Genomic DNA, 22,742 nt, shown 5'->3' with positions numbered 1-22,742 from the left:
CTTATTTAACTGATCAGATTTTCTGGATCTTTTTTAAAACAGTAATTTACACAAAAGCATATTATCAAATAATGATTCTGAATAGCCAACTGTTTCTCCCATGTCTAAATTTTAACCTTACTTATTCTCCAATTGCAACAAGAAAGCAATCATGTGCTAGGCAGAAGATTAACATTTTGCAATAAATGCCTTCATTTTAAACCTGTAGGGGGTGGGGAAAAAAGTCATTTGGCTTTCATCCATAACATGTGATAATCAGATTAACCACAGAAGTGTATTCTGTGTGTAAATGCATCCAGGGTAGGAATGGGGAAGGACATTGGAGGGTGCACAGTAGCAGAAGTCAGTGGTGAGGCATTCCCAGTTGGGTAGAGAACTTTCTTTCACAAACACGTCATTGGAGCGGTCAGAGAGAACTCCATGCGCTGAAGCGTAACGCTGATGCTCTCCTGCTGCTCTGTGAGGATGTTTCTGTTTGCCATGGGCTTACTGCTGGCCATCTTTCAGCCATCCACTGGGCAGTTCCCCAGAGTCTGTGCAAATACACAGAGCTTGCTGAGGAAGGAGTGCTGTCCTCCCTGGGATGGAGATGGGTCCCCTTGCGGGGAGCGTTCCAACAGAGGAACCTGCCAGCGCATCCTTCTCTCTCAGGCTCCTCTGGGACCACAGTTCCCTTTCTCAGGAGTGGATGACAGAGAGGATTGGCCTTCTGTGTTCTACAACCGGACATGCAGATGTAGAGGCAATTTCATGGGATTCAACTGTGGGGAGTGCAAGTTTGGCTTCTCAGGACAAAACTGCACGGAAAGGCGACTGAGAACAAGAAGAAACATCTTCCAGCTCACCGTCAGTGAGAAGGACAAGTTCCTTGCCTACCTTAACCTGGCAAAGAACATCCCCAGTGAGGACTATGTCATTGCTACTGGCACATACGCTCAGATGAACAACGGCTCCAACCCCATGTTCAGAAATATCAATGTGTATGATCTCTTCGTCTGGATGCATTATTATGCCTCTCGAGACACACTCTTAGGTGGATCCAACGTATGGCGGGACATTGATTTTGCCCATGAAGCCCCTGGTTTTCTGCCTTGGCATCGTGCTTTTCTGCTGCTGTGGGAACGTGAGATACAGAAGATAACAGGTGATGAGAACTTCACCATCCCCTACTGGGACTGGCGAGATGCAGAGGACTGTGTGATCTGCACTGATGAATATATGGGTGGCCAACACCCCACCAACCCTAATTTACTCAGCCCAGCATCATTTTTCTCGTCATGGCAGGTAAGGGCAGGCAAAGGGATAAAGGTAAGGGGAGGGCAAGAGGAAGGGGCAGAACCAGGGGCAGGGAAAAGATAATCATGCCCAAACTATCCAACCTAACTTTAGGTTCTTAAGTGAGATGCACTATCTGGAGACAAAGTAAACTGGTAGAGAATAAATCAGATTTTATGTGGATCTTCATTTAGAGTATTCATTCATCTCTTTACCTCTGCTCTGACTGTAGAATGTAGTTTAATTATGAATAAAAGTCAGTCTAGACGGAGGAATATCACGCCTTTGTTTCCAGACATGAGCTTGGGTGTGCTGGAGTAGCCAGCTGAAGTAAATAAAAGTTTATGTATGCAAATAGCTAGCACACAATCAATGAAAGTGGTTGGTGACTGACTGAAGTAAATGGTTTTAAGAAGATCTCCTCCTCTCTCAGTGACCTTCTACATCAAGATTTAAAACTATTCAATTAGTCTTGTCTGCTTGCAACATAATAAGCAGATAAATAAGTAAATAATCCTTAGAGCATGGAAGAAACATCTGTGCTATTCACCTCAGTAGTTCAAAAGAAAAATAAGAAGTGATCTCTATTGCTCAAAGGAAATAAGTAAATTCAATAGCTATTCTTTCCACTTAAAAACACTGTGAGTTAGTCTGTAAACCAAGATAAAATATTTACCTAGGTGATACAGTCTCATATAGTCAACCTATATTGTGCTGTTCTAACACTGAGAGCTTCTGGAGTTTATTTGGCTCTTGCTCATAATTATCACTGTGCCTAAAATACAGCAGCAGAGGTCTATTGGCTTCCACAGACATACTCCATCACGACAATAACAACAGTCCCTTCTGGCACTGAAGTCTATGATTATGTTGGTGTAAATCTAGCTCTGTTCTGTTTATTTCTGTACCAACAACCCAAATGAAGATTGAGCAGTGTTAGTGATTTAATGGAAAGTGAAAGAGATACAAGCCAGCAGCCCTGATATTCTGGCCTTACAAAACAATGACTAACTGGCGTTACTGGGCTGGTTTTCTGTATTTAGTCTTGACTTGTGCCCTTTAAATAATGTAGTCTATGTCTAGTCCGTAAACTCAAGCATTCCCATCTATTATAGCACACCTATTTTGAGACATCCTCTGGCAAAATTTTTACATGTGTCGTATACATAAATACATAAATATGTAAATATATGTACTATGTTAAGCATATGTGTATATTTACATCTAGTTGTCCCCCTCACCGGTACTTTTCAGGGACCATTTCTAGGTGGTTGTTTCCATAAAGTTACACTGGGAAACTAAGACATTGTGTTTTGTTTCTAGCATAGACATGGATTATTTCATGCTGCTTGGTCTGATTTTGGGTTTGGAGCCAGGAGTTTGACTCAATGACCCTTATGAGTCCCTTCCAATTTGAGATATTCTGTGATTCTGTAATTTGGTCTCAGTGCCCAGGAACATTCCTGGCCACATATAGTTTAGCCACAGACACAAAATAAATAGAGTCAAAAACATATATTTTGATCTCATACGTAAAGATTACCTTTATTTCAAATAGTATGAATCAAGATGAACTCTACTAAATTGGATTGCATTACCAGAATGAAGTGGATTGGATCCTGTTCTGTGCTCAACTAAATAAAGAGTTACAGGAAAAGGTACAAGTGTTAATGTGGAATAAATGAAAGTAGAATTGAGCTGGCTATATGTGTCAAGTGGAGCTTTCAGTGCAATGTACTGGATGAGATAACCAAAGCAGTAGGAGGTAGGTTGTATAAAGGAATCAGCAAGCTGCTAGCAATGTTTTCTAAAAGCCCTGGAGGGATCGGACAGTTAGGTTTATCTTTCTTTTTCAAAAATATTATTAACCATATCCAGATTCTTAGAACTTCTCCATCCTTGTGATAAGTACCCAGGCATTTTACCAGTCGCAGTGAATATATTTAAGAACTAGTCCATTTATAACTTCTCATTTGTGGTTGTTGTTGTAGACATACTCTGAAAACAAACACATTTTAAGAAATCAGTGGCTTTAAACACATATCTTTTATAACTTCAGTAGACACAAGAAAGAATATTGTTCTATATTTAAAAAATATTCAGTGTCAGTATCAATGTGTAAAAACACCTAAGTTCTTCAGTGAAGCTTTCCAAGTCACTTCTGAAAATGAATGTTTATCACTTATACTTTTCAGTCACTTCTGGAAATGTTACACTTTTATCAAAATTTCCGAAATAGCACTATAAATAATTTTAACTTCAAAGGGTGTTATTCAACTTTAACATCTTCTATCAGCTGCCTTATCTAGGAAAGAATGACCGAGTTTGAACAGAGTGGCATTTTCAGTCAGTGAGCTTGGTGTGAAGATACAATACTAACTGATATTTCTTTATTGTCATTGAATCCAAATTTTAACACTTGCTTACGATGGAATAACTTAGTTAAAACAGTAGCTTTCAGTAGCACGAAATAGGAGATTAGAATCAAACTCCAGCAAATTGAAAGGGAACAAAAGCAGCCTTAGCTTCAACCAGAAAGCATAGATCAGCTGCAGAATACGTTGATTATCTAAGCTCTGTAGATAAACAACAAGGGAATTTAAAAAAATAAAAAATAAAAAGACAGAGAAGAGGACGATCCAGAAATGTGAAGGAATTTAGGCTTTTAATAAGCATACAGATTAAAAAAGAGGGCAAGAGAGACCTCTTGAATAACAAGTCTGTAATGTAGTGTCCTTTTACAATACTGTCTCTTTCCAAAAGCATAACAAAACGATGCCTGCTACAGGAGGAAGTTCTGCTCCAGATACAGTTATGGATTTATTTTAAAAAGGCAAAGTGTCTATTTGCAGAACAGCATCTCTCTTTTTTTTTTTTTAATCCCTGAAGAAAGGAGAAAATACTTTATTCCACTGAGAAGTTGCCATGGCAACATGGATACCCATGAATACATGCTGAAATTCTTGCTTTCCCCTTACTTTTATGTGGCATGCTGCTGCTACCACTTAGCTGAGTAAATTATCTGTCCACATTTTTCTCATGTTTACCACCTAAGTGGAACTTTTGATTCCTGCCTCTCTTTTTACCACTAAGACTATCAGGAATCTTTAGTGGTTTTGTTTGTATGCTTCTTTCATGCTTTAGAGTGGGTAGAAAGGATTTTCTTGTGCTTTCAGCTACTTGCTTGTGATGATTCAAATGTTGCATTTGGATTTATTTAGGTCTGCATGACACCTTTGCCAAGTTTTATAATTCCATGCCAATTTGTCAGAAGGCAAAGTGGGAAATGCAGCTCTTCCATGACATTTTGAGAGTTTTACGTCTTAGCGTTCATTTCTATAATTATTCAAGCTAATAAATTTGCTAAAGAAATAATTATGACGCCTTGCTTAAATAGCAGTGGGTGAAATTCTGCTCTCCTCTTCACCAGAGATAATTTGGGGAAATTACTGAAGTCAATGGAGCTACAAATGTAAAAATAAATAAATAAATACTCAAATAAATATTAAAAGCCTTCTGCAATTAAAAGCAGAATATTTCTACTGGGATTTAGAGTGCACCGTCAGCAACCTTGGAGATGACACCAAGCTGAGTGGTGCAGTTGATACAGTAGAGGTAAGGGAAGCCATCCAGAGGAACGTGGACAGGCTGGAGAAGTGGGCCTATGAGAACCTAATGAGGTTCAACAAGGCCAAATGCAAGGTGCTGCACTTGGGCTGGGGCAATCTCAGGTATTTATACAAACTGGGGGAAGAACTCCTTGAGAGCAGGTCTGCGGAGAGGATCTTGGGGGTCCTGGTGGACAATAAGCTGGACATGAGCCAGCAGTGTGCACTGGCAGCCCGGAAAGCCAACTATGTTCTGGGCTGCATTAAAAGAGGAGTGGTCAGCAGGGAGAGGGAGGTGGTGGTCCCCCTCTACTCGGCTCTTGTGAGGCCCCATCTGGAGTACTGCGTCCAGGCCTGGGGCCCCCAGCACAAGAAGGACGTGGAGCTCTTGGAACGAGTTCAGAAGAGGGCGACGAAGATGATCAGAGGGCTGGAGCACCTCTCCTATGAGGACAGGTTGAGGGAACTGGGCTTGTTTAGCTTGGAGAAGAGAAGGCTCCGGACAGACCTCATTGTGGCCTTCTAATACTTGAAGGGAGCATATAAACAGGAGGGGGAATGATTGTTCACGAGGGTGGATAGCGATAGGACAAGGGGGAATGGTTTTAAACTGAGACAAGGGAGATTTAGGCTAGATATTAGGAGGAAGTTTTTCTCTCAGAGGGTGGTGACGCATTGGAACAGGTTGCCCAGGGAGGTTGTGGATGCCCTATCCCTGGAGGCATTCAAGGCCAGGCTGGACGTGGCTCTGGGCAGCCTGGTCTAGTGGGTGGCAACCCTGCCCATGGCAGGGAGGTTGAAACTAGATAATCTTTGAGGTCTTTTTCAACCCATGCCATTCTATGTTGATTCTATGATTCTATGATTTAGCATCAGAAATCTGGTGTCCCCCTCCATGTGCTAGACAAGCAATGAGGAAAATAAAGCAGGAGAATTTAAATGCTGTTTTGGGTCTGTAACTGTGCAACCACGCTACATTGCTGACTCCATCCTCTATTCCTCGAATTTTCTCCCTCCTAAAAGAAGAGTTACTTGTGAGAAGTAATTGCATCGTGTGGAGAGCTGCCTACTCTCAGCTGTGATGGTGCAAGCCTGGAGCCAATTCTTTGATGCAAGCACCAAGAATTTCCCTTAGTGCTTCTTTCTGTGTCGCCCTGAAGAACCATAAATGGAAAGTTACTACAAAAGGGAAACAAGTTCCAAAAGTACCAAGTAGATACAAAGCTGTTGAACTAATAATGCAGTACTTTAGATCCATTACCTGGAAATATGACTTGATAAGAAATATGAATTTCTGTTATTCAGGCACTGTTATTAATTCTACGCACAGCTTATCATGGAGCTGTACTGCTTGTTGAATAATCGGAGGGAATCATTTGAGCGCTGTTTTCTGTCCACCTTTAAAAATGGAAATCACAGAACAGCTTAGGTTGGTGGGGACCTTAAAAATCAGCAGTTCCAAACCCCTTGCCACGTGCTGTCAGCTACCAGATCAGGCTGCCCAGGGCCCCATCCAACCTAGCCTTGACTGTCTCCAGAGATGGGGCACCCACAATCCCTCTGGGCCACCTGTTCCAGCGCCTCACCATCTTCTCAGTAAAAAATTTCTTCCTAACATCTAACTTAAATCTACCTTCTCTTAGTTTAAAGCCATTCCCTCTTGTCCTGTCACTTTTGGACTATGTAAAAAATCAGTTCCCCTCTTGCTTGTAACCTCCCTTCAAGTACTGGAAGGCTACAATTAGGCCTCCACAGAACCCTCTCCTCTCCGAGATAAACAAGCCCAACTCCCTCAACCTTTCCTCATAGGAGAGTTGTTCCAGCCCTCTGATCATCTTAGTGGCCCTCCTCTGGACCCGCTCCAAAAGCTCTGTGTCTTTCTTGCACTGAGGGCCCCAGACCTGGATGCAGTACTCCAGATGGGGCCTCACAAGGGCACAGTAGAGGGGAACAACCACCTCCCTCCCCCTGCTGGTCATTCCTCTTTTGATGTAGCCCAGGATGCAGCTGGCCTTCTGGGCTTTAAGAGCACACTGCTGGCTCATGTCTAGCTTTTCGTCCATCAGGAGCCCCAAGTCCATCTCTGCAGAGCTGCTCATAATGAGTTCTTCTCCCTGTCTGTACTCGTATGTGGAATTGCCTCAACCCAGATGCAATACCTGGCACTTGGCTTGTTAAACCTCATTAGATTCTTGTGTGCCCACTTTTCAAGCATGTCCAGGTAGTTTCCTGCCTCATCATCTGGATTTCTTATGCTGGAGGATGGAGAGCTCTTCTGCTCTCAGAAAGGCATCTTTAGGATGCTGCCAGCTTTGTTGTGTTTCTTTGTCCCTCTGGAGAGTTTCCCAGGTGATCTCATCCAACTCCTTAAGCAGCCTGAAGTTCACTGTCCTGAAGTTCAGGGTCCTGATTCCACTCTTTGCCAGGCCTGTGTTCCTCAAGATCACAAATTCGACAAGGACATGGTCACTCCAGTCCAGGCTCCTTCCAATCTTAATATCTTTAATGATCTCCTCCATGTTGGTGAGCACCAGCTCCAGCAGTGCTTCACCTCTGGTCAGTCTGTCCAATACTTGAAATAGAAAGTTACCATTAATGGACTCCAGGAGTCTCCTGGATTGCTTACAACTTGCCATGTTGTCTTGCCAGCAGATATCTGGGTGGCTGAAATCCCCCATCAGGATGAAAGCTTGTGAGTGTGAAACTCCTTGTAGCTTCTCCTGCCTTACCTATTCCTTCTAAAAAGCTCATAGCCCTCAATCATGGTACTCCAGTTATGTGAGTCTTCCCACCATGTTTCCATGATAGCAATTAAATTGTAGTTTTCCAGTTGCCACACGGTTTCCAATTCTTCCTGCTTAATTCCTATGCTATGTGCATTAGTATAGAGGCACTTCAGCTGAGCTTTCAGACACACTGTCTTCTTGGAGAAGCCTTCCCAAAAACCTCTGGGAAAAAATCTGAGGTTTTCCCTACTGCTTCCTAAAGCAACAGTGTTCCCTGAATCTTCTCTCTTTCTCAACAGTACATCCCCTTTCCCCATCAAATCTAGTTTTAAGCCCTGTCAGTGAGTCCAGAAGGCTCCTGGGGCAAAGTTCTTTTCCCCTATGACCCAGGCTGACCTCATCGGTAGCCATCAAGTCAGGTGCCAGGCAAACCACCCCATGGTCAAAAAAGCCAAAATTCTTGCAGTGGCACCAGCCTCTTAGCACATATTTATCAGATGGGTTTTCCTGGTCCACTCAGTATCCCTCCCAGCCACTGAAAGGACAGAGAAAAATATCACCTTTACCCCGCTCTCCATTCACAAACTGCTCAAGTCCCCTGAGGTCCCTTTTGATAGCCCTCAGGCTTCCCTCTTGAGGGATAATAATCAGAGGGGCAAATCAGACTGGGGAATCTCCTAGTAATGTCCCTGACTCGGACCCCGGAAAGGCAGCACATCTCCCTGCAGCTAGAGTCTGGCAGACACATGGGGCCCTCTGTTCCTCTCAGAATGACAGTTACCCTTCTTTCCTTTTTGGTGGAGAAAGTCTTGAGGTGTGAAGTTGACCTCCTCACCCTAGACAACCTCCTGGGTGGACCTTCCTCTGTATCCTCACTTATCTGTTCCTCGAGTTCCAGAGCCTCAAACTCTGGAAAAAAAAAAAATATATATATATAAACACTACAAGCCAACACTTCTTAAACCAGCCACAGCAAGTGCAGCCAGTTGGGCTTCCTCTGTCTCTTAATGTCATTGCAACCTGAAAGTTACTCTGCAGGACCATGACTTATGAAAAGCAGATTTTGGTCTGTAGTTGGCTCTTCTCTAGCATATATTTTTCTCAGTTATGCACTGAGAGAAGGGCTACAAAGATGGTGAAGGGTCTAGAAGGGAAGATATATGAGGAGTGGCTGAGTTCCCCTGGTGTGCTCAGCCCAGAGCAGAGCAGGCTGAGGGGAGGCCTCATGGCTGCTGCAGCTCCTCATGGGGACCAGAAGGGCCTGAGGGAATGGCATGGAGTTGTGTCAAGGGAGGATCAGGGGGGTTAGGAAAAGGTTCTACACAAGGGGTAATGGGCATGGAACAGGCTGCCCAGGGCAGTGGGCATGGCATGGCCAGAGTTCATGGAATATTTGGACAATGCTCTCAGACACTGGGTTTGGATTTGAGGGGTCCTTTGTGGAGCCCAGAGTTGGACACAATGATCCTTGTGGGTTCCTTCCAACTTGGGATGTTCTACAATTCTGTGAAAAAACAAAAAACCAACCAACACTCAAAGTTATAGAAATTAATTGCTACTGACTTTCATGAAAACTGCATTTTCTTTCTTTTTATTTACTTGTAATTCACTAGAAAAACCTACCTATAGAATGATGGGTCTGAGAATTTGTGGTGGACACGGAGACAGCAACACTGAGAGGGTACAACTTGGAGACAGATAGAGATCAGGGAATCACAGTCTGTCAAGCCAGAAAGACTTAATAAATATTTCAGCCCTAATTGATAGCAGAGCTTCCTGCTTCTCCCCAGCAATATTCTGAGGTGCTGAATGCAGTGTAAGTTATCCACCAGTTTTGGGCTGCCTCTGAGCAAGTAGCGAAAACTCATAAACTTCTTCTGGAGGCTGCAAAAATACCTTGCAGGGCCTGGGTTTGTTTTAGAGCTGTCACTTCACATTTGTCTCATGTATTTGTATCCTTGAGTTTCATAGCTCTTCCAGTTAATGCTTATGCTGGAAGGGTCACAGAGATAATAAATGACCTTTCACTTGCATAGAGAATGCATATAATCGTTTTTAGAATTTCCTTGAAGTTTTACTTTACAAATTTTCTTTTTCTTTGTCTGTTTTACTTTCCCATTTCCGCTAACGTTCAGGAGCACATGAAGAATCAGATATAAATATACCCAATCTCTTAGAAACCATTTGGGCTGCTATAGATACAGCACCTTTTAAAGTGCTGCCTATAAAAGTAAGCTCCTAAAGTACAGTTTGTTCTACTGTAGATTTGGGGATTTCCTTGTATTTTTCCTGTTTGGTGAAGAAATGCCCAAGCTTTGCCACTTAATTAGGATTAGATTATGTCTTGCCCTAATGCAGCCATAAAAGTAAAAGTTAAACCTCTTTACAATTGCCACATTTTAAATCTAGTATGAGGGCTGCACTTTAATGCCATTCCCAAGCAAGGCTGTGAGCAAAAATTGAGAAAAAAAGGGAGAAGAGAAAGGCATTGAATTGGTGCAAAGTGGAACGTGGGGCTCCAATTCAGGCTTCTAGACTTGTTGTGAGACAAAGGGGCACATAGGAATCATAGAATCATCGAATCATTAAGGTTGGAAAGGACCTCTAAGATCATCTAGTTCAACTGTCAACCGATCACCATCATGCCCACTAACCATGTCTCTCAGTGCCACATCTCCATGTTTCTTGAACACCACCAGGGTCAGTGACTTCACTACCTCCCTGGGCAGCCCATTCCAGCACATAACCACTCTTTTGGAGAAGATTTTCCTAATGTTCAACTTGAATCTCTCCTCGTGCAACTTGGAGCCATTACCTGTAGTCCTATCACTAGTTACGTGAGAGAAAAGGCCAATCCCCACCTCGCCACAACCTCCCTTCAGGGAGCTGGAGAGAGCAATGAGGTCTCCCCTGAGCCTCCTCTTCTCCAGACTGAAAAATCCCAGCTTCCTCAGCCACTCCCCATAAGGCCTGTGCTCCAGACCCCTCACAGCTTCGCTGCCCTTCTCTGGACACACTCCAGGGCCTCAATGTCTTTCTTGTAGTGATGGGCCCAAAGCTGAACACCGTACTCAAGGTGCAGCCTCACCAGAGCTGAGTACAGAGGGATGACCAAGTGCAGCAAAGGAGGGCTTGGAAGTGCCCATTTCTCATTCTTGGGAGATGGAGGATGTGCCTCACATACAAGCGGTTGTTCTGTCTGTACTCCAAAGTGGTATTTTAGGCTGTATTAACCTGGAGCATAGAACCACAAAAGTGTGCTGATACATCTTCTGGACAGGGGTGGATTTGTGCTTTGTGGGCTCAGAAGAGGAGCGGAGTTAGGAACCAGCTCTCTGAGGAAGCAGTATGCAGAAGTGCAGATTCACATCTGAGTGGCTGCACTTCTCAGCATCCAAAGGAATTTCAGATCACTTTTTCAGTGAGCAGCCATTTCAATACCCAAGAAAATTATTCATCAGCTTCTCCAAGTATTTCAGTATATGTTATATGTACTGCATGTCCCTGTGTAAAAAGCACAAAGAATTTGTCACCCTAAACTCCAAAGCTTTCAATTCAAAAAAAAAAGTAGACAAAAGAGTGAACTTTGCCAAAAGCAACTCCTTTTAATTAAGCACAGGGGCTGGTCTGTGCAAGCAGGAACAAACTAAACAGCAGCAGTGCTTGCCCACATTAACAGTCTGTTTTCTAAGAAATGATACAAAGAGCTGTGCAGAAGATCTCAGCTGCAGTGCACCAAGGGATTTTTTATTATTTTTTAATTTCTGTGGTGATAGAAGGCCCAGGAATGTTGCTGCGCATTCTGGACTGCCATCTACTGGTGTTTGCTCCACTAACTGCTTACATAAGCTGTTCCGCAGAGAATTGTAATGATTTCTGTGGAACCAGTGGGTTTGTGCATGCAGACACTGGGTGCAGTTTGAATGTGAGGCTTTCTTCAGGATGAACAGATAAATTTGCTCGGGACAGTTCCAAAAGGGAATACCAAACGTGTTTAAACAGCATGTTTTTAGTAGAAAGATCTCATACGGAGTGGAAAAAAAAAAGGCAATTCTGTGACCTATTTTGTGTAAACACTTTGCAGATTAAATCCAGAAGGAAAAAAAAGATGACACTTTTGACTGGCCTATGTGCTGTTACCACTTACACCTCACCTGACTGACAAAACAGCAAATAATAGTTTCAGGATAGAACTATAACTCATAACACCTAAATCACACCTTTCTGCAAAAGCACCCTAGCTCATTTTACAGCCAGACTTAATGTTTAGTTCAGGACAGGAAGGGCAGAGTTAAGCACTTTCATTCCTGCCCCTTATGATCATTTCACGATCATGTGTTACCGGATGCCTTATAGCATCTGGCTTCTGTTCAGTTAGTCAGTTAACGAGGGCTACATTGAGACATAAATTGAATTAAAAAATAACACTTTAGGCATTTATGAGGCTCATAACACTGAGTGGCATTAAATCACACGAAAACAAACAAAGAAAACGACTGGGAAATGTTCGTTTGTTTAGATATATTTGAGTTCATGCTTGAAGGCTCCCTGTCTGAATGCCTGAGAAGTCAATTGTGAAAGCAACATGTGATTCCTCTTTCGGATGTAACGGGGCTGTATCTCTGGGTGGTGGGCAGAAGATGAAAAGACAAGAGATGACAGCGCAGCAAAGCCAGGAGAAGCTCTACAAAAGGACTGGAGAAAACCGAGCTAAATAGAAAGTTTTGTGAGGGCAGCTTCTGAGCCAGGTGCTGACTGGGAAAAGGGCTGAAATCCACCAGCCAAGGCTCACTTGTTTCCTTCACTAGAGCATTTATAGGGATTTCAGATTGTGCATTCTTTATAAGCAAAAAAATTACTAGAACATCTCCCACAGCCTGAATCATCCCCCTGCTTTCCTTTTCAGTTGGTTGTACTTCATTAGAATAAAGAGAAAACAATCATCAAAACACCAGTGTAGCTGTGCTTTGCGTTTGTAAGTGTAGGTCTCTCCATCTCGCTCCTTCTTCCTTCTTGGTGAAATCTGAAAATAAATTTCTTAGAGGCACAATCCTCAGGAGAGCTGCCAAGAGAAATTGAGTTCTGCACACATGAAACTCTGCTGGACAACTACCTTCAGCCTCCAAGGGCACCTTAGCAGTTTTAATAGACCGGGGCAAATTTCAGTTAACAGAGCAGTCTCAATGGATGAATTTCTCTGATAAGCTTTCTTATCTTAAAAAAAAAAAAAAAAAAAAAAAAGATAAAAAAAAGAATAATTTATTCATGAGATTCATATTCATAAGAAGCTTATCATTTAAGAACTCCAGATCCTTAAGAAATCTAGGTTATATCACCAGCGCTGTCACACATTTTCTATGGATTTCTGGTCAAATCGCTTAGAAGAGGATTCTTCTCATCTCCTTCCAGTCATCCAAAAGTTTGTTAGGCAGTGAAGCAAGTTGCCTTTGACTGTCTTTAGTGACTTCAGAGGCATATCCATGCCTCCAGGGTGTGATTCATCCCATCCTAATGCAGAAACAGCATTAAGCTGAGCACTTAATTTTCCTTTCCTTGCTAACTGCAGTCCAGAGACTGTTTCCACATTGATTTTTTTTTTTTTTTTAAAAACACATTTTCTTTCATTGACTTAATCAATGGACAGAGTTTGGCACCCCTAGAAGTAAGTACATCTCAGTTACCAGACATCTGGTTTGGGAGGCCTGAATCACACTCCGGAAATGCCTCTCCCTATTGATTGCAGAAGTTGCCCTAAAGTATTGCTTCATTCCTGGCAATTTGTACACAACTAGCGTGGCAAAGTAAATCTCCCACTCACTTCTTTCCATAACAGAGAATCTCATGTTCTTCCACCTAGTTCACTGCAGATATGGTGCTTTCAATCATGTTCTCCATTGTTTCAGTCAATGAAACAAAGATACACCAGGATGAAAGACACTTGAATGTATATCACTCAAAATCGAGACATTATCTTTCTCCATGCAATTTTCTCACTAACTGCATTGATTACCTGTTAAGCACAGAATCCTATTTGAATAGATCTCTAGTTGTTTGGAGTTATTTTGTTTTGGTCATTTTTTTGTTTGTTTGTTTTGTTGTTGTTTGTTTTTAAGAAAAAACATAAAACAATTCAATAGCAGATTTGGTTCGGACTCTCAGCCTCTCCTGAGGTGCCAATGAAACAGCTCCTGGAAGTTTGGAGCCACTTTTTGCTCTTTTTGGTAAACCCATCAAGTGTACCACCAGACAGGACCACCAAACCATCTAGCATTATCTTCTGCTTGTTATTGTGTTGTTACATTTTCCTCCATCCTCCATTCTCCATCCCTACCAGGCAATGTCCTGAATATAAAGTAGAAATATTTGTTAGTACATGTACTAATTTCCTATGGGTTTATTTTAGAAGAACCTAAAAACATATATATTTATATATATTCCTTCTTCTTATTCCCATTATTTCTCTGGTCAAGCAGTGGATGCAATGAGATCTAGTGCATGAGAGCTTTTGTAATGGGCATGAGAGATGCATGGTGATCAGAGGACCTATGTCCTCAGATTAAGTTCTTGTGGCTTAAAAAGGTAGTGAGCAGCACATGAGTAACACAGACAGTCCATGTGGCTGCTTTTAACCTATGGCAAATGTGAAGGAGTTTGACTCATAATTAACTGACTATCATTTGAAGTTACATTGATCTACCTTGCTCGTTCAGGAGCCTTACACTGGACTGGCAGTTTCCATTCCCAGTCATCTGACAGTTATCTAATAAATAATGACTTGATATGTCATGGTACTTTGCTTGTGAATCCAGAACATTTATATAAGCAGTGCTAGATTATGACAATATTTAAGACTTTTCCAATACTCATGAATACAGCATCTCAGATTTTGATATATGTGCATCTCCATAACATTCTTGTGAAGAACATGGTTGTTTCTCACTTTGTACATTAAAATCATCAAGATATAGAGAAACAAAGTGATTTGTCCATTTAGTTTGACAAAGCACAGATAGATATTTTCAGATCAAATTACAATTGTTTTCACATTCCAAGTCAACAGTTTTCCCCTGTATTGCATAGGGAGACAAATCCATGATTATGGCTTTGTTCAGTAGTCTGATGAAGCCAAAAGCCTCCTTTCTGCAACTGCAACAGAAGATTTAACTCCATTTGAATCCTGCCACATTGTTTGATAACACTGAATTTAGCTTTAGTGAGTTTCCAAGTGCAGAGAAAGGTGATACATTAGCCTACATGGACAGTCACTGGTGCATTAATTCAAAATCTGGATCATAGTAGGGTGGTGTTCTCTATGAAATGACTTCTTATATTAAAATATCACATAGAAAATTTTAAAATAAATATATATTCTTGCAACAAACTTATTACATTGCACATTTCCTTCACTTCTTTCGAAAATAAATAAAATATCTTCTTATTTGCTTTCATTGTTTTAAAAAAACTGCAACTTTGCTAATAGAAAGTGTTTTATACAGGTAATCTGCACTCGATCTGAAGAGTACAACAGCCAACAGGCTTTATGCAATGCCACTAGTGAAGGGCCTATACTTCGAAATCCTGGAAACAATGACAAATCAAGGACCCCAAGGCTCCCATCTTCATCAGAAGTTGAATTTTGTCTGTCACTCACTCAGTACGAATCTGGATCCATGGACAAAATGGCCAATTACAGCTTCAGAAACACTTTGGAAGGTAATGTTTCATTCTGCTATGTCATTTCTGTCAGTAACTTGATCGTTTCTGTAATCAGAGCCTTTAAACTTTGAATATTTTTAGCTAATTTCATTAAGCACAACCCAAGTAACTATATAACATAACATACTGTAATGTAAAATAATATATATTGTATTACACAATATATAATTATAAAATAATAATATACTTTCTCCTGGAATAGGAACAAACAGGAAGAACCACGTTACAAATATTTTATAAGAAAATAGAAAGTGCAGACTAGACCAGACCCTAAATCCATCTATTATGAGACATTGTCTCTACAAGAGTCAGTACCAGGCACATTAATGTAACTGCAAAAAAAAAAAAAGATAATCTAATAATCTACTTCTCCATGATTGCAACCATGTCCATGGGGACTACAGGATTATCCTGGAGTCTGTCCTGAGACCATGCTGAATGACAAGGGTGAAAGAAAATGCTGACACTTGGATGGTATATGTTCATTCGGCTACTCATAGCAGGCTTCATCGCACAGTCTAAGGATTAAGGATAACTTTATACCTCAAACATTAATCACAGAATCATAGAATGGTTTGGGTTGGAAGGGACTGTTAAGATCATCTAGTTTCAACACCCCTGCTATAGGCAGAGACACCTCCCTCTAAAGCAGATTGGTCACAGCCCCATTCAGCCTGGCCTTGAATGCTTGCAGGGAGTGGCATTCACGTCACTGGGCAACCTGTTCCAGTGTCTCACCATCCTCACAGTACAGAATTTCTTCCTAGTATCTAGTCTAACCTCAGCATCTTTTCCTAAAGTGTTTAGTTACTCATGTCAGTTATCTAATTAGCCAATCCATTATAAAGGTTTCTAATTTGCTGATAAATTAGGGTGCTTTTGTAAATTGAATACTCATTCTTAACTATCTATCGACCCAATCTCTTTCGAATCTTGCTAAATTGCTAGTAAACAAGGTTAGTATATTATAGTTATCAAAAAACATTACTTTCCTGCAGTATTATATATCTGCTGAATCAAATAGGCCATGCTTTCATTGATATCTGAGAGATTTTACTTGGAAGGAAGTACACAAGGACCAAAACAATACAACATAGACTTCAGTGTGAGGATAAGAAAGCAAAGCTTTTAATATGTTTGTTATTACTCTTAATGCTGTGTGGAATGACAAAGATTTTTTTTTTTGGGGGGGGGGGGGGGGAAGAGTCTGTCAAAAATGCGGAGAGACAAAAGACAAAATGTGCTGAAGACAAAAGAGAATACAGATATTTATTGACTCCGGCTCTGGATGGAGTTGTGCTTTCTACATTTCAAAAGAGAAAACAAGTAAAGTTTGGGAAAGAAAAAGGTGATGTAACCTTCTATACATTTTTTTTCCATGAAATATGTGAATAAATATGAAGAGTAGAATAGGAAAAGTAGAGAAAAGGGAAATGAAGTAAACAAGACACAAAATAATGAAAGCCTAACATCATGCTGTTAGTATTGTAAACAAAACCAAAGGCATATTATATAGAAGTTATGCAGATCCGTAGATGTGTTTACAGAATCAAACTGGACCCTTCATTTTCAAAGGCTAAATTTCAGTATCATGACTGCTCATTAAATTGTACCTTGACCAGAGAAGGCATGTACCTATCCCAAAGAGGGAGCCAGGAAGTTATTTTAATTCTAAAATCAGAATCAGTGTTTTTGTCTGATTAATTTATCATTCCTTTCTCTGTTGTTGTCTCTTTGTCACATTAATTTCATGGCAATCATGTCTGGTCTTTATTAATATAATGGAGTCATCTGCCAAACACACTATGAAGAGGTCATTGTTTATTCTGAACTGCGGCAATGTCTCTGCAGCTGAAAGAAGCTCTTGTAGATCAAATTTTTCTCCAAGTGAGTTTTCCTGTTCTGTGTAACAAATCTTTAGAACCTGAAAAATGTTTATATTTCTACTAAGATTGTGAAGCTCCAGCTCATCAACACTACGGTAGACACCAATGAACTCTGATGTATTTAAAGTGATTTAGATCATTCCTCCAATAAACTTGGGACAAAACTACATGTCCTTGAGGATGAACACAAGCCAGACGTGATCCAGAAGCTTAGGTAGTTACAGAAGTAGCATATCGGACATATAATACCTAACATATATTGGACATAGTTTTGCATGACCTCTGGATGCATCCATTTAGCCCATAGGCAGGACAGAGTGAATTCATGTCTGTTTTTTCAGTCCATCCAGATGTGCATGCATAATAGTCCTTTCAGAGTGTCTGTACGATCCCTTCAATGTGATTCAAGGAGGGAAGAAGAGAAATGGAGCTGTTCATTTTCTGTAGCAATGAAGAAGGCCCTTTGCAAGGATGTATGTGGAGGAAGGCTATGAGGTTGCACTACAGTAAGAAAAAGCTCAGCGGGAAGAGATTGAGGCAATAAATGTTCTGTCCTTAGACATTCCGTAGATGTGAAACCAAAAGCAAAACACCAACCCAGTACTACAATCCTCTCTCTACCAGGGGAAATCCTGTTAAGAAAGTAATGTTTCTTGTAGTCCAACTCCCAGTGCCCTTACCAAATACCTCACTGTTGTGCAACTTTAAGAGCTCCTTCAGCTAGGCTATATCTACAGTGCTCCAGAGCTGTTCTGAAAGTAAATGAAGTTCAACAGAGTGCAGAAATAACTCCTCCTTTTAGCCTTGAACTGTCTATAAAACTAGCTAGTCCTAAAATCAGTTTGCTGTTTGTTTCATGAAAGGCATTTTTAACTCATTGTCCTGAAAATTATTACCAAAAAAATCAAAAAGAATAGGACATTCCTTTCCAGTACAACTATCATTATCCTCTTTGTTGCTTCCACAATGAAAGTTGTTTCAGGCCATTGATTTTAGTTTTTAATTAAGGTACTGCTTCAACAGCACCTTCAGGTTTTTCTCTAAGTGTGCTCCTCATTCTCTTAAAATGCATTAAAATAGAAAAGTAACAGTAATTACGAAACTGAGAGTTTCAGAATACTACGCAGATCTTGTCCATCAAATGGAGTTACTGCCTTCCTGTCTGCAAAAGTTGCATAGGATATATACTACAAGACTTCTGAATACTTTGTGAGATTTTTCTAATCTAGTATGAAGTTAACTCATTGTAAGACACAATTTTTTCGATTGAGAATGTATTATTTTTAATCTGAATTAATTCAACACTCAACTTCACACCTCAGGTCCATAAACATTTCAGTCTATTCAACTAAAGACAATGAAGTGAAATAACAAGTCAAGAATACATGGCTAAGGTTGAAAAAAGACAGTAGGAAGTCCTTTACTGCCAAAAAAAAAAAAAAAAACACCCAGAAACAACCCCAGAGTGAATAAATAAAGATACATTTTGGTAGCTCCTTTTTTTACAAGTGATCAGCTTCATTTTTTTTTTGTTAGGTACAGGTGCAAAAATGAGACTGCCAATTTGTTTTCATTGTGCCATTCTGTGATGGTATTTTCACATATTTGCTAACAGTTTGTAGATCCTAACATTTACTTCCTTTTCTAAGGGAAAATCTTTTCAATCCTTCTTTACTTGTTTACAGAAGTTTGTGCCAATACACCTAAGGCCAAAATCTAATCTCTTCTAGATCCAAACTAAATCCAAAGTAACTCCATTGACTTTAGTGGAGTTACTTTAGATTTACAAAAGATGACCAGAACCAAGCTAGTGACTCTAATGGAGAGGCTCTTGATTTTCATCCATGTGAGATTAACTCCTCAGTTTTAGTTCTGTAACCGAAAACACCTATGATCACTTGAAGAACTGAGCATAAGGCCAGAGTATTCCAGTCTTAGCCATATTATTGTGCACTTCTGGGTAAAACTTCATGCTCTTTCATGCCTGAGCATCCACGTGAACTGGAACAAACACATTTTTACCCATCTAAGAGGTAGTCATCAAAACCAGGCTGAACCCATGTTTGACTGAGAGATAACACTGCCATGCAGACACAACTGACGTCATTTAAGAGTAACCACAACAAATGGTGGTTACTTAAAGTACTGAGCACTCTGCATGTCCCTTCACCCTGGGACAGGCTGGTTTCTACTTTGATTAAAAAAACAGTGGATTAAAAGCAGGTTGCATATTTTTCCTTGAAGTGGAGGCAAATGTTTTACTTAGGATTTGTTAAACAGTTATCCTAACTGGGAAACAATATTGACTTTATTAGACCCATCCTGGATGCAGAAAGAGTACAGAAAATCAGTTGATATTATAAGCAATAGGTGAGGATCAGCTGATTGTAAATTAAGATTTGGGCTTCTTTGTGTAGGTCAGCTTTAATGTGACATGTTCTAAGAATAAGAGATAGCCAAAAAACTTAGGATTTTTTTTTTCCACATTTAAAATGAGTGTACTCATGGCAATTTCAAATGAAAATCAGTGCCTCTTAAGTTTTCCACAAATGGACAAGATAATATTTGTTAGATTCTAAACCTCTATATCACTTTGATTATTCATGAATTAATTCATGACACATGGTATCAAGTCAAGCTATGTCATAGCATTCCCTTGTCCATCACAATTATGTATCGTTACTCCTGTTCTGTCATGAAATAATAGAACAGAACATCAAGCACTTCAAAATGTAATTTCATTTTAATAGGACATCCTATGAGATCCTATCCCATGAGATATTTTGATCCGGAAAGCTTTTCTCAGTATTCTCACTGCAATCCATATAGCTAACAAAAAATGGTTTTTCAAAATGAAGTTTTCCAACAGAAAACTTCTAATTAAAGAAGTTTCAGCCTAATGCCCAACATCTCTCATCCAGCTCAAATTCTCAACCTCTGAGTAAAGTCAAGCTGCACATTGAGAAAGCGCTGTCAAGTCACAGAGGATCCTTAGCCGATAGCCAGAAAGACTGCTCAGCGCAGACCACAGTGAAGTTCTACAAGAATCATTTTAAGTAAAAACTCTAAATGGTGATATGGTCTAAATTAGATAATCACAAACTTTCATTTGCTACAGCCCTTTAGGCCAAATTCTGCAGATCTTGCAGTTACTTCACTCTAGAGAGATTACAATAAAAACGTTGCTGGAGAAAATATGTTTCCAATGGCTGGAAATCTCCACCACCATAAGCCAAAAGAACATCACTAGCTCCAAAGACTTGTAAGGATACAGTCTTAAAATTTTTATATCTGTATCTTCTCTCCTGTTTTAAGATAGGTGCATCTGTAGGACCTGAGCTTCACTCAAATGTAGAAACCTTATTAAAGAAAGTGTCATCCCTGAGGAGAGTGGCACTAAGCATTTCAGTCAGCTGTACTTGGACATGCAATATGCAAAGCAGAATTTGGCCTTTAAAGTCCCTGCTGCCCCAGTAACAGGCCTAGAAAGCCATACAAAACTAAATTATATTTTATAACAAGAACAGTTTTGCAGTTTAAAAACAGAACAGTAATAAATAACTCACAGATATTAGCGGTGCCGCAGATGTTAGGCAGTCCACTAAAATAATCAGAGGAGACAGGACTTCTGGAGTGGTTCAGCCATTTCTGTAGCACTGAAGGGTGCAAATGCTCTCCTTGGTCTGCATACCCTCCACTCAACATACTTACAGTACTTCAGTCAGTGGCAAAGGAGCACTTGAGGAAAGCACTACCCGTTTGCAGTACATAACGTTTTTCACTGGATAGATTACATAGGAACTTCTGTGGTCTCTGTCATTAGACAGTAAAATCTAAAGTTAGTATAATTAAATACTCTATTAAGAGACATACAGTTGACCCAACTGCTTGTTTAATGAGAAACACCTATATATCATCCCTAAGGGCTTAGGCAGCCTTAATTGTGAGTGACATCATTAGCTCCTCCTATAATAAACTTCGGACTAAATCCTCATCTGATTTAATTTGGCCTGGTTCTATGAAGATGCTTCAACTTCACTGAATCATTGTTGCTGATTTACAAGGTTATGAGCAGGAGCAGAGTCATGTTTATAATCACTTAGAAATGTGATTCTTCTCTCACTGAAATCACTGGTAACACCTCAAGTCTCTTCAGTGATGTATGCCCTAGTGGCTATTTCTAATACACCATAATTAAATGAGAATTTAAAAGGATGTCTGAATGAGACAGCTTTCTATACTGGCTGGATGATTTAATAGCTCACTACCACTGGCTACAGACCTAATTCTCTGTGCAATTTCCTCAGTCCTCTAGTCAGTCACTCTCACCACTTTCTGGTACTCCTTGTATCCTTGCATGAGATACTGCTTCAGTTTTCTGTCAGTTCAGTGACTTAACTCAGATCATAGAAGGACTAAAACCAGCTGCATGCAGTGCATGAGAGAGGATGGGAATGCACATCATGATGCAAAACAGGTGTAAGGAGTTTCCTTATTCACAGGCAGGGATATCAGTTTCAGCTCACAGCCACTTGTAGATCTGTAGCCTTGCATTTGCAATAGAGGTGATTGTTCTGCAGCTATCAGAAAAATGCCCAGTATTCTGAAAAAAATTATCATGTTTTCATATATTCTTTTGAGTTAGCCCTACTCCACTTCATAATGTGTCATCCTGATTAGCTGATCTTCCTGAACTCTTTTAGAAAGCCTGAAAGAAAAGATTAATACCCAGACAAATAAAATGAAGTAGTATCAAATTACAGTTTTATTACCACAGTTTTAGCATTTGTATGGACTTTCCATAACGTTCCACAACTTCCCATAACTTCTTGTAGTGCACCTTTGAGAATGACTGAATGCACTCCAATTAACTGGAAGATAGGATTTTGGGGTTATTAAAGACATCCCAGTTACTTATGAGCATATGATCATTGCAATAAATTGCAGAAATTCAGAAGTTTCATGAAAGTTGACTAGAACCAGAATGTTCAGTATATTTTTTCTAAATTATTAGGTAAAGTGTTTGCAGTGCATTAAGAAATTTTAAAGAGTATCCAATGTCTGATATAAAACATAGAATCATAGAATGGCTTAGGTTGGAAAGGACCTTAAAGATCTTCAAGCTCAAGTAGGAACTTGATGATCCTTGGAGTCCCTTCCAACCCAAGCCATTCTATGATTCTCTGATCAAGCTCCATCCCTCTGCCATGGGCAGGGTTGCCAACCAATAGATGTATCCTCCTGTCTAGATTCTGCACAAATCTATCTTGCCTTCAACAAATTATAATGCAGCTGAATATAAGTAGGAGAGTGGTTTCAGAATGATATACAGATGTATCTTTTCCAGTTAATATTCACAGAGATTCTCTAGTAAGAAGTATTGCTATATCAGCTAACTCCAATGATCACCTGCTTCGGCTATCAGTAAGGAAGGCCAAAATTGTTGCAATCAATTCCTGTCAATTCTGGCCCAAATGTTAATGTACATCATTATCATCATTATTCACAGCACCTTTAGTAATATTTTATTC

General features: G+C 40.2%; 1 protein-coding gene across 1 annotated transcript in view; it reads left to right on the top strand.

Moving 5' to 3' along the window:
• Positions 466 to 22,742, top strand: part of TYR (tyrosinase) — a 50,434-nt gene continuing 28,157 nt past the window's right edge. Inside the window, exons 1-2 of the mRNA XM_021382303.1 lie at positions 466 to 1,284; positions 15,106 to 15,322. Coding sequence (XP_021237978.1) covers positions 466 to 1,284; positions 15,106 to 15,322 — 1,036 coding nt within the window. The remainder of the gene's footprint in view (positions 1,285 to 15,105; positions 15,323 to 22,742) is intronic.

This window comes from Numida meleagris, chromosome 1 (assembly GCF_002078875.1).
Source record: "Numida meleagris isolate 19003 breed g44 Domestic line chromosome 1, NumMel1.0, whole genome shotgun sequence".
Classification (NCBI taxonomy): domain Eukaryota; kingdom Metazoa; phylum Chordata; class Aves; order Galliformes; family Numididae; genus Numida; species Numida meleagris.
This window is presented reverse-complemented; position numbering and strand designations above follow the sequence as displayed.